Here is a 12,925-nt window from a genome sequence, read left to right as displayed (position 1 = left end):
GATAAGAGGCCAAAGGCCAACTCTGATCTCTCCCACCCCGCCTCAATTCGTGGCCACCTGCACTTTGCGGGACCTTGCGCGGAGAGGCGCTCCCCGGCGCCCCCAAAGGCCTGCCGGCCCCAGGAGCACACCGGGCGGTGCGGGGCTGCTGGAGCCGCCGGGTTGACGGAGTGGCCGGTGAATGCTCCAGGGCGGGGGCAGGAAAGACCCCTCTGGAGCCCAGAGACCTCGGAAGGCTTCCCGCGGAGATCCGCTCTTGGAAAGGTTCCGGGACCACGAGGCGAGGAACACGTGAGCGGCGCGGCTTCGCTATAAAAACCCCCGCTCTGCTGAGCGTGAGGCTAGCGGAGCGGCAGGACTCAGCCACCTGCGCCGCCACGGGCCGGGCGACGGCGACGTTCCCTCCAGGACGCTCAAGACGCTCCCGAGTTTTAATGCTTCGGACCCTCGGGGGCTGGAGCTCAGTGCGTGCGTCTAACTTTGAGGCCGGAATTGCACGCACGTAGGCAGAGAGGCGCCGACGCCGGTAGGCGTGCATTCCCGAAAATGCTCAGGGCTTGTTTGACCTTTAGGAGAGTTGGAGGAGTCAGAGGAATCGCGGTCTAGTTGCATTCCTGTTCTCCACCAAAGAGTCACCCACGAGCGCTCGGGATCGTCCTCGGAGAAGCCCGGAAGCCCATGGGCAGCCCGAGGCCCCCGCGCCCCCGCCGCCCTTTAAGCCGCGGGTGAGTCCTGCGCCCCGTGGGAGGAGTTCCCATAAAGTCGGGACGCCTTTGGCAGATAAAGTTTGGTCGGCTGTCTTCCGCTCGGTCCCCACCGCCTCGGCGACCCCTCTCCTCGCGGCAGGCGCGGGCAGGGAGATGGCTGCGGGCTGGGCGGCCCGCGCGGGCGCTTCCCGGCGCAAAGGGGCGCCGCGCGCGTAGCCGCCGCCGCACTAACCTCCCGCCGGCTGCTGTGCTGAGCCCCGGCAGCGGGCGAAGGCGGACGCCCAGAGGGCCGGGAGGCGGCGGCGGCAGCGGCCCGAGGGTCCGTATGGCCGCTCCCCGCCGGCCGGTAGTGTTTGCCAGGGAGCTCGCCGGCGGCGCCTCGGGATCGGGGCGGCTCTGAGCCGCGCCGGCTGCGGGGATCAACCCAGCTGTTCCGCGGAGCCGCGGGCAGGAACCGAGGACCAGTAGGCTGCGGCGGCAGCGGCTATTCCTCCCAGAGGGCGATGTGGCCGGCAGGTGCGGGCACCAGGCTGCCCTGTCCCCGGGACTCCGCGCTCCGGCGGGCGGCTTTCTCTGGGAACCTCACCGCCCTGCCTTCTCACCTCGTGCCCGCCGGCCGAAGCGTCCGGGTCTTCATCAGCGCCAACCCTGAAGGTAAGTCCCTCGCTCGGATTTGTCCGTCAGTCCTGTCCGTCCGTGCGCCGGGAGCCTGAGAGTGGCCGCAGCACAGCCCTGTGCGCCGTGCGTGCCCGGCTCTCCCTTCCTCCAGCGGAAGCCGTGGCTGCCCTGAGCGCGTGGGAATTTCATTTGAATCACTTGTATTCTTCTCTTGCGCAGCCCCTCTGCCCGCTGACTCCCCCTAGGACACCCAGGCTCGCGCCCCCCGCGCCCGGGTCACTCCTTCAGGTCTAGCTAAGAAACGTCCGAGGCAGTAGCAGACGCTTCTGGAAGCTCCATCCTGCCACTACCGCCACCCTTTCTTTTAGGGGGTTTCTTCTCCCGGGTTACCGCAAACGCAAATAGTAGTTACCCATACTCCCGGCTCCGGTGCAGGCTCCTGAAAGAGGGCTCCCTCCTTTGCTACTTGTTCCTGCCCAGGCGAAATGAGCCTGGGGTTTCCTGAGACTCGCCGCTTGCGGATGCGATGGTGCCTTTTGCTTGGGAGGGCAGAGGAATCCTTGGTAAACCGAAGGCCGCCGGCGGTTGAGAGGAAACACGCCGGGAAGCCCCGGGAGGGATGGGAGCTCGCTCTGTCGGGCGCTGGCTTTTTGGCGGAGCGCTCTGGATGAGCTCATCTCCACATTTGGACCCTGGGCTTGATTTCTCGGTCCAGAACCTGGCCTACTCTAGTTGTGTTCCTGCTCAAGTCTGGGCACCTGGTAGGTGCAAAACGCAAACTTGTTGATTAATTGCATTAACAAATCACGGCGGCTGGGCGCTGGGTGGGTCTTTTCTCTCTCTCTCTCTCTCTTTTTGCTCAACGCTGCCTTTGAGTTCTAGGACCTAAATGTTAACTTTCGTTACTAGTAAGGGAAAGTAGGATGCATTCGACTTAAGCCGGATAGAACTGCAGGAATTGCCCTTCTCTAGAAAAAGTATATGTTCCGCCATAAGATAAGTTTGTAGGAGACTTTTTATGCCCTCTAACAAGCCTTGAGTCTGACAAGAAAGTTAACAATCATTGGATGGAGTCGTTTGAAAACCCAAGACTGGTTGCTTAAGAAAAAGCATTTAGAGAGGACTAACAAAGATAACTTTCTAAAACAGCTGTAAAAAAAGAAAAAGCAGAAATCTCAGGTAAAGTTTATGTTATGACAAGGGGATTGGGGAAAGAAATAGGTAACTCACAGGTAATTAGTAATAGAAGCAATGTATACTTTTGAGATGGGGGCACGACTGTCCTATGAAGTTTACCGTTCACTTCCACAGAATGTAATACTTTAAGGAGGCATTTAGGAAACTACTGTGCACTGTTTTAAAATCCTTTTAAAATCTCAGATATGCCTTCCAGGATTTTAACTTAAATCTGAATGAAGAAAACCATGGAGATACACACTCGATTTAAAGGTTAGGGAAATCTGCAACTTAAGTGTTCAGATTTGTTTTGTTTTAATGTTGCTGAAACATTTTTTTAAGTGGTTGAGAGAATTGTGTTAGAAAACGTTTAGTCTTAAAATTTTCAATTCTCCTAAGCTTAAAAGAAAACCTAATGAGAAGCGTTTAAGTCTGCTGATGTACAACCAGCTAAGTGACTGTTTTTCTTTAAACATATTGCTTCTAAAGTCCTGTGAAAATTTTGCTAATATTGATCAGTAGTTAGCTTTTCCTATAAATCTTTATTTCCTTTAAATAAAAACCAATGATCATGGGTTTGTTAAGTCAGCCTAATACTGAATTAATATTAATGTCATGTTTCTTAAGGAATGTGATTTTCTTACATATGATTCTCCAAATTTTCTAGTTTCTTGAAAGTTTGACCATATTGTAATCTTCGGAAAGCAAACAGGAGGAGGGAGCCCTGATCTGCTCATGTCTCCTAGTCACTGTTTGAGCTGGAGAGCTTGCACATTGGTCTGGAAAGGACCAGAAATGTGACTTCTACCTCCGAAGTTGTAACAGAGGGCAGCATCTCAAATTTTATCCAAATTGGAGAGCCGAGAGTATATTGAATAGAAAAGACAGAGATGGGTATTTTTTTGGATTTGTGCGTGAAACCTTGCAATCTCGGTAAATGCTCTATCAGAGGCAGCACTTTACCACGAAATTTTTATGGACGAAGCTCAGGAAGCAAATGGTTGTGTTTTGGTTCAATCCAGTATTAGATTCTTGGCCAATACTCAAGAGTCTCTCCACTATCCAATTAAGACAAAGAACATTCTCTCATGCTTTTCTTTACAAGAGGAAATCAACTGATGCTCTAAATAAAAGCTGTTTTGCGTTGAACTCATAGCAATATGTTTAAGAATCCAGCAAGGGTCTCCGTTAGATTATTGTGTTAATAGGTCTTGCTTTCAAAGGCTCCTGTGGACTTTACCCATCTGGAATAAAGGTAACATATGTTTTTCGAATGGAAAAATTACTGTCCCGTATGTTAGCTCATTCAGTATTTTAATTTTGATTTCCACTGTCAAGTCCTGTGAGGGTGCTGGGCCAGGGACTCTTCTCTCTGTTTTGCAGGTAAGGAAACTAAGGCTATGCCAGGTTAAGCTATTTGCCTGCACTCCTATAGCAGAAAGAAACAAGGTGGAGCCTTCAGGGGACTCAAAACCTCTCTCTTGATACTCTTAGGCCCAGCCTAGGTTCATGCCAGATTTCTGGCAGGTATCTTATCCCACGTGCACAAGACAGCTAGATCTAGCAGATGCGTGCTCTCCTTATTCTTGAATCCTGACAGCCAGAGCTGAGTAGCAGGAAGGAAACCCACTTCCCCTATACCAAAAGGTGGCATAAAGGGCATTCAAGGAAATTTCTGAATGTTCTGGACTCTAATGCACTTGTTCGTATTATAAGTATGTCTGCATCTGACCAGTCCTCACCACAGTACAGACCCTGGAGAAGAACCCGTGTGGAAGAGGGAATAGCATTGTGCCAGATTCTGTGACATGGATAAGCCTTGGACTTCATCTAGTCCCACCTTTCACACAACATAGAAATTCCATCTGTGGCATCTGTATTAATCCTTGGAAGTCTTGTAGTCGCTTAGTCACTGTCTCTCTGCCAGAATGGCACTTATACCTCCTTGAACAATGACTCTAAAACACATATAAAATCTTCCACCGTGATGAGCCTGATTTGTGCATGAGCATGCAGAGGAGAGGAGCCAGCACAGTTCTCTCCGTGTGTTGAAATTCACAGGGGCCTAATAAGTCCTCTCTTCGCCTCAATTCTTAACCAGTTTAGAACAAAGCAAGTCTTAGCTTGGGCTGCTGCAACAAAATACCACAGACCAAGTGGCTTCAGCAACAGATTTCTTTTTCACAGCTCTGGAGGCTGGAAAGTCCAAGATCAAGGTGCTGGCAAGTTTGGTTCCTGGTAAGGGACCTCTTTCTAGTTTTCAGAGCTCTGGTCTTCTTTTCTCTTTAAAAAGGATGCTAATCCCATAATGGAGGCCCCACCCTAAAGACCTCCTCTAAACCTCATCTAAACCTAATTACCTCCCAAAGGTCCCACCTTTAAATACCATCACATTAGCAGGGCTTCAATTTATGAATGGCAGAGGGACAGAAACATTAAGTCCATCACATTTTGCCCCTGCCCACCCCCACCAAATTCATGTCCTTGTTGCATGCGAATTATGTTCAGTCCATCCCAACAACTCCAAAATTCTTGACCTGTTCCAGCATCAACTCTAAAGCCTACAGCCCAAAGTCTCATCTAAGTACAATCTAAATTAGATATGGGTGAAACAACAGATATGATTTATCCTGAGGCAGAATTCCTTTCCTGCTATGAACCTGCGAAACCAGAAAAGTTATGTGCTTCCAAAACGGAATGGTGGGACAGGCAAAGGATGGGCATTCTCATTCCAAAGAGAGATGAAGGATCCCAAGTAAGTTGGGGCGCCTGGGTGGCTCAGTTGGTTAAGGGTCTGTCTTCAACTCAGACCATGATCCTGGGGTCCTGGGATGGAGCCTGGCATCTGGCTCCTTGCTCATCAGGGACCCTACTTCTCCGTCTGCCACTCCCCCTGCTTATGCTCTCTTGCACTGTCAAATACCTAAAATCTTAAAAAAAAAAAAAAAGAAAGAAAGAAAGATGAATGGTCCCAAGTAAGTTCAAAACCTAGCAAGGCAAATACCATTAGGTCTTAAGGCTCTTGGAATAATTCTCTTGGGTTTTCGAAGCTCTGCCTTCCACACCCGCCAGGGGTGGAGTTCCACTTCTGGAGCTCTGTGGGGAAGGTTGCCAACCAGGACTCCAGGAGGCCCTGTCCCCAAGACTTCGGACCCACGCCATGCCATCTGCCCTGTGGAAGCCTAGGTGATGCCTTCCCCCACCTTTAAACCAAGGAGGCAGTCCTAATGATCTCTGAATCTCCTCTGGGGTCATTTTTCCTTTGTCTTAAAGAATCACACACGTGCACAGCTGAATGACCGCCGTATGATCTAGTCCTGAAGGATCTGAGAAGTCTATCAGCCTGCCTTCCTTTGAGCCTGTTTCTGTCTTCCTCAGTTCCAGCTGACCTTGTTTCTACTGGGGTGTCCATGGTTTACACCCATACTAATTTCCTTATCAAATGCTTGTTCAACCCCGCCCTTGGTGTTCTTTTCAGCACAAGCTTTGCCATCTTTTTTGGAATAGGGATAAGCTGAGAGTCTTCCAGATCTTTAAGTTTTTGTTCGTTTTTGCTTAATTCCTTTCTCAATCCCTCCCCCCACCGCCACCTACAATTTAAGCACTCAGGAGGAAGCAAGCTACCCCTTCATCCAGTTTCATGGCTTACGAGGGCTACCTGCCACAAAACCCTAGGGCACGGTTCAGCTGCATCGTTTCCCACTTTACAACCCTCCCCTTTGGTCTGTTGTGCAGTAACACGTTCCTCACTTGTCTTAGGTGTTACCACCATGGCCATATTCTGTTCACAACTTCTGTGTTCTCTAAGAAGATGGAAGCTTTCTCCACAGCTCTCCACTTTCCTTTCTGAGCCCTCCCCAGAATTGCCAATAACCATCTCTTCACGGCGATCTTGGCATTTTCTAGCACACACCTCCAGACTACCCGTTACCTGGTTCTAAAGCCGTTTCCACGTGTGTTGGTATTTGTTACAGCAGCACCCCGTGTGGGTACCAAAATCTGTCTTCGTTTCCTAGAGTCGCCGTAACATTTACCGCAAACTGAGTTTTAAAGAACAGAAACTTATAGTCTTGTGATTCTGGGGGCTAGAAGTCCAAAAGCAAGGTGTCAGCAGGGTCATGCTCCCACTGAAGTCTCTTGGAAAGTATCTTCTTTGTCTCTTCCTAGCTTCGGGCGGCTCCTGGCAGTCCTTGGTATACCTTGGTTTACAGCTTTGTCTCTCCAACCTCTTCCTCCATGTCACAGGGAGGAAGGTCATGTCCTCATGTGGTGGAGAGAGAATTGTTGTGTCCTTCCTCCTTTTGTAAGGACAGTAATCCCATCATGGGGCCCCCACCCTCTTGACCTTATCCATACCTAATTACTTCCCAAAGGACTCACCCCACAATACCAGCACTTTTGGGGTTGGGGCTTCAGCGTATAAATTTGGGGGAACACAACCATCAAGTCCATGACAGGTAAAGTCTGAAGTAGAAAGAAAGCCAAAATATTGCCCTTATTACTGCTAAAAACTGATGCAGGCCCAGAATCCTTTATCACCTTTGGGCCAGGTAGGATTTTGGAATTCCAGATTTTTTTAGGTTTTAGAAGAAAATGGTGTATATGCTGTTGATTATGTAGGGTCTGGGGTAATGCCGCATCATCAACTATGAATATGAGGAACCGACTTCACTCTGCATCCGTGTTCTGCTTTCTGCAGGGCTGGAAAGGTCTTTTCTGCATTGTCGTATATGGTAGCACTAGCTAAATAAGAATCTGAATTTTTAGTAGAGTAATTTGAATTTAAATAGGTACGTGCAGCTACTGGCTACTACAGACCACACAGAGCTCTGAGTGGAGAAATCAGAACGCTTAGTGGTTCCCTGTGTACTAAGGTCAGGTTTGCCACTGCTCACTCAGGTCACTTAAGGTTGCTGCCAGATGAATTGGGGAAAAAATTTTGTTTTAAACACTTTGGGGATTTTGGAAGTGCGGGTAAGGACTGTGGACCTTTGGCGGGGGAGGGATATGGCTTTTAACTTCAGACAAGTAGGGTTTTCCAATCCTGAACCTCAGGGTTGCATAAACTTGCCCCCTCCCCAGGCACTGTCAGCAACGGACAGGACATAAACCTGGCCCCTTCCCCCACCTGGTGAACAGACTTGACACTTTTACAATTTAAGACATGGAGGAACAGAGAAGAATGACATGTTCACTTACAAGAGACAATGAAGAGGCTGGGCTATTTGTGTTCAGATTTTCCTTCCAAATGCATCCATCCATCCGATTAAGACACTTCTCCCCTGAGGAGTGAGTAATGGCCCCGTCCAGGAGTACCGTGCTAGTGGATCTCGCTCTGTGTGTTGAGAGACATTGGAGGAAAAGATACTCCCCAACAACTCCTTTTGTACATTTCCCGCCCGCTCAGTTATGCACCTGTCATCTTTGAGAATTGCACATATTTGTCCACAGTATTAACGATCAGATGGCTTGTCCATTTCCACTTAGACTTTGTATTCTGCATGTCTTTGTATCTTCCGGACTCTGTTCTCCATATCTTTAGGGTCTTAGTAGGAAAGCTTGTTCTCCATTTTGGCACAAGCCACAGTAAAGAGAGAAGGATTTTCCCTACATTGCTGCAACCACTGTTTATTTTGCTTTTACTTCAGCTTGTGCTTCCAGGCAAGAGGCAGAAAGATGGGCATCAAGAAATTCACATGAAAGCTATGAATATTCCTTACCCTGGTTCTTCTTACCTTCCCTACAGTGCTAATTATTTCGAAGGCTCCCTGTGTTTTCACTGTTTTTGTGAGTAATCGGAAAAAATAGTTAACACAGCAAAATCATACCTATATATGTGTGCGTGTATCTGCACACAGCTGTTGATGCCCCAGAAACATCTTTAAGAATTAAGAGTCTTACAGGAGAACGTATTGAACTGCTATTTTACAATAAATGCACATAGAACATTTACAACACGTTCTAAAATTCTGGTGGTTGTATCTTCAAGTCCTTGAGTAAATGTTATTCAGGCAGGTGAGAATCTTAGATACAAGTACAGATTGGAGAGCCAGCCTGCCTGGGTTTGCCGCCTCAATCCAAATTTGATGCTGTGATTCTTCAGCAAGTTGCTTAATTACTTTGTTCTCAGTTTTCTAACCTGTAGAAGGGGACAGCAGTAGTGCCTGCCTTACAGGGTCATTGAGTAAATGAGCTAACGCAAAGCACTTAGAACAGTGCTGGGCACAGAGCAAACATGAAATCAGCGTTTGCAGTTATTACCCTTATTATCTTTATTATTAGTTTCTGCTGTGATCCAGACATGGTGCGGGTGTGGGTATAGGAAGCTCAAAAGGCATTTCCTGCCCTCGAGGAATGGAGCCTATAGACTCGTATCAGTTAGAACTCCACAGTAAGACAAAAACCACTCCAGATACTTCAGGGAACCCAGCAGTCCCAAAAGTCATTGAAGGATCCAGTGAGTGAAAGGATTGCCACTGGGCATTTAGGTCACCTTGCCAAATCTGTCACCTAGAGGGCAGGAGACTGTAGAAGCCAGGGCCAGTTATCCCAGCTGCGCACTGTGTGCTGGCCAGTTTCTGCAAACAGGCCCATCTGCTGAAACCACATGGCGGCCACCACAACTCATGGCAGCAGAACGTCCCCTGTCCCCTTGTCCACACCTCGTGCAGGTACACCCCCTGGCAGACCCAGAATTGCACCCTTGCAGCAAGTAAGTCAGGGAACTTCCAGACTTCCCGCCCTTAGGCCACAGGGAGAGAGTGAAAGGAAGTGCTAATGGATACTCAGCAGCGAGAGAAACCATCTCTAGTCCAGGGGGACGCAGGCACGTGGACTGGTTCAAGCAGGAAATATTCACGAAGCACGTCCTCCACAGGGAGGGCTGTTCTGGTGCTTAGCGTAGGGCAGCAACGAAACAGGCGCCTCTCTGTTCTCGTGCAGTTTACATAAATAATCTATGCCATGAGCACCGTGCGGAAGATAGGAGCAGGGCATTAAAGAGGCACTGAGGAGGAGTAAGCCAGCATGCAGCTCAGAATGCGGGTTGGGAGGGCTTCCCAGGGGAACAAATAGAGCCAGGGTGTAAACACTATCCTACACGGTCATCAAATAGGCGGCAAAGCCATGATGAGATCTCTGCAGGGAATGGAAAGAGATTATCATTATTATTCAATGAAGAACTTTTATCCCTCTGAACAAGAGAGTGGAGCTGATGTCTTGAGGTGATACTATCGCTTGTCCCTTAAAGGTGGTTCATTTAGAATGACCTTTTAAAGAAAGCCGGGCTTGGAGTGTATAGTACACTCTACAAATAGATTGTGACTTTTTGGTTTAGTAAATCATCTACAACTCTTTTTTAAAATTCTTGTCAAACGGTTGCAGTGACACCATTGGCTGCTTTAAAGGGTGTGTGGCAAGTTTGTATTTTGTTTGTTTCCGTTGTCTGTTGCTGTGTAGCGGCCCACCCCAAAACTTAGTGACTTAAAACAATGACTCATCATTTCTCACAGTTCTATGCCTGCCTGGCAATCCAGGCAGGGCTTGGCCTGCAGAAGACAGGTAGCTGTATTCCACTGAGCCTTTAGCCAGAGGCACTCACTTGACTGCATTCAGCTAGACCTGGGCAGAACTGGGCTGGAAGGTCCAAGAAGGCTTCATACCTACGTTTGGCTCCTCATCTCTCCTTTGTGAGGGCCTGCTCTCTACCTTTCTTCATTGTTCAGGAGTCTAGCCCAGGATTCCTTTTAGGGGATTAGCAACCCTAGAGAAAGAAAATGGCAGCTAGCAGGCCTCTTAAGGCCCTGGAAGTCCCAGAATGTCCTTTTCACTGTGTTCTGTCTGTGCAAGTCATAAGGTAGCCTAGATTCAGAGGGAGGGAAAATAGACCCTATCTCTTCATATAAGGAGAGGCAGATGCATATGGGGGGGGGGACGGGGTAGGAATGAATGGTGGCCAACTTTGAAAGCTACCAAAACCCCAATTATATTGTGTAGTTTCTTTGGCCTGTCTTTGCCATAATTAGGTTAAAAGTGAAAATGCATGAAAAGTGAGTCAACTAGCGGTCTGGCCTGTAGCAAGTGCCCAACAGTGTTAAGAGTTGTGATGATCGCAGTGAGTTTTGAGGATTGGCAGTGACTTCATGTGTAGTACTCTTCTAGAACTTTCCAAATTCTAATCTGAGAAAAACCAGACTCTGCAAATAGGTAAAAATACCACCATTTTTACTGGAAAAGATAATAATGGAGAATGCTCTTGTGCTTCCTAATACTGAACACCAGAATTAGACATTCTGCCCACACTCCAGCAGTGATGGGCCTCCAGGGGGTCTGCCCCATAAAACATTGAGCCTGGAGAAGAGAGTATGAGACACACTCTATGTGGACAGGTCATTTCCTAGGGGAGGGAATAAGCAGGTGGGCTGAGCTTGCCTGGTTTATTTTCCCCACATTTCAGTCAAATAAGCCACCCCTTTATTTGACTAAAGGGTAGGAAGGAGGTAAAAGGAGTTCAGGAAGCTCATGCTCCAGAAGAAACCTGCAGTTCGAGGAAGAAGGACTGCTCCCTTAACCTGAATAATTACCTATTTCAGTTTAAACATTTTTACACAGTGAGATCCTTTAATTACCAAGTATCATTTAAATTGGAAATTTAGCTTGACATAACCCAAATTCTATCACAGCCAATATCTAACACAAGAGAAGACCATAAGCTAGAAGGTGTGACACGCTCTGTATGTAATAAATAGCAGGAACTATATCAACTCTCAGGATCAGATACTTGGATAAGGTATGTGCTTCGCATGCCTTGGGAAAAGTCACTTCATCTCTCCAGAAATAGTAAGTTGTTTTAAACCACTAAGTTTTGATAGTGGGTAGTTTGATATGCAGCAATAGACAACTGGAAAAAATAAACTACACACTCACAAGCACCTTTTAAAATGGCAAGTGATACAATTTCTGCAGTGTAACCGGAACTCATCTACAGGGTAATTGGGCTTGATAAAGTGGGCTCAAAGTTCTTTTCGACCCAAAACATTCTTGTAAGTTTTGCCCTTACTGGTCGTGTGATTTAAACCAATGTAAAACTTGTACGTGGTTCAACAGTATCCATATGGGCTGAGTTATGAACAGTCAATCTAGAAGAAAGTCCGGTGCTACCACCTTAAAGACAGACACCTTCGTATTGCTTCTTCAAAGCTTCATCTTTCATCCTATTTTTTATTGAAATCAAACAGGATTCATTCTGCAAATTAAAGTAAGTAGGCTAATGTAGAATTAGAAAAAGGATCTGTGGTAGAAAGTTAATAAAAGGATAGAGACTACAGCTTTGGATGCAATTCAGAGGGAATAATACCCACTTGTAATGAAATGCTTCCTGGAAATCTCATTTTCGATCCAAAATATTTCCTAGGCTTATGGCATGGGTACACTCAAAGAGCAAAGCCCAGATGTCAGGTGTCTTATTCCAAGAGTGATTACAGAATCTAACAGAAATGAAGCCACAAAATTAAAAGGAGATCTTTCATAATGCTTAATCTGATCCAGTATGGATAGTGTCAGAGAGATTCTTGCCACTGAATAGATTTCCATCAGAGTTCATTCTAAGCGTCACCGGCAGTATTTGTTAGATACCCATTGTATACAGCTCAACTCCTCCAACTGGCTGCTGTGGGGAGTGACGGAGGATGTAAGAGACGCATACTATCTTCATTCTTTAAACTCCAGCTCGAAGGCAGGACAGACACAACTACCAGAAACACACTGTAGATGTGGGAGGGGTGTTTGACCACAGGCCACTTGGAGTAATTGGAATCCCACTGTGGTGTCTGATATCCCAGTCAGGAACGAGCTAGTCAAATTTCATCAAAAGGGAAAGACGGGTATGTGTCAAAGCTAAGAAATAGACCTCTCTGCTGTAGTGGAGTGGCTGGTGGGGGGCCCGGGCCAGCTGTTGGTGATGAGACCAAGTCTGGATCCCAGAAAAAGGCACTGTGTTTGAAAAGAAAGCATTTGTTCCCAAAGAGTCTGAGCAAAGAAGCATCATGAGCACATGGATGCTGAAATTAATTTCAGGAGTTTATGCAGATAATAACTGGAGGGGTTTGGGCATGTGGAAAGTAGGAAGCTGAAAGGAGAGTTTGGGCCCAAGACTGCCATCCTGAGATAAAGGAGTGTGTGGGAAGGAGAAGGGGTAGCAAGAAGCACCTGGCAAGGGGCGCCTGGGTGGCACAGCGGTTAAGCGTCTGCCTTCAGCTCAGGGCGTGATCCCGGCGTTATGGGATCGAGCCCCCACGTCAGGCTCCTCAGCTATGAGCCTGCTTCTTCCTCTCCCACTCTCCCTGCTTGTGTTCCCTCTCTCGCTGGCTGTCTCTATCTCTGTCTAATAAATAAATAAAAAATCTTTAAAAAAAAAAAAACACCTG

The 12,925-nt window shown here is 47.6% G+C and overlaps 1 protein-coding gene across 2 annotated transcripts in view; it reads left to right on the top strand.

The window, feature by feature from the left end:
• The first annotated feature begins 207 nt into the window (after positions 1 to 207).
• The window catches only part of NWD2 (NACHT and WD repeat domain containing 2), a 178,100-nt gene continuing 165,382 nt past the window's right edge, over positions 208 to 12,925 (top strand). Inside the window, exon 1 of one of the 2 annotated variants that reach the window (XM_034671973.1) lies at positions 208 to 725. Coding sequence is in view for 1 of the 2 variants with exons in the window: in XM_034671972.1 (XP_034527863.1) it covers positions 1,211 to 1,361 (151 nt within the window). In the remaining variant the exon portion in view is untranslated. Of the gene's footprint in view, positions 1,362 to 12,925 lie in introns of both variants that reach the window. The other variant, XM_034671972.1, reaches the window with a different exon arrangement.

This window comes from Ailuropoda melanoleuca, chromosome 11, assembly GCF_002007445.2.
Source record: "Ailuropoda melanoleuca isolate Jingjing chromosome 11, ASM200744v2, whole genome shotgun sequence".
In the NCBI taxonomy this organism is placed as follows: domain Eukaryota; kingdom Metazoa; phylum Chordata; class Mammalia; order Carnivora; family Ursidae; genus Ailuropoda; species Ailuropoda melanoleuca.
The sequence above is the reverse complement of the archived record's forward strand: the minus strand, read 5'-3'. Positions and strand labels throughout refer to the sequence as shown.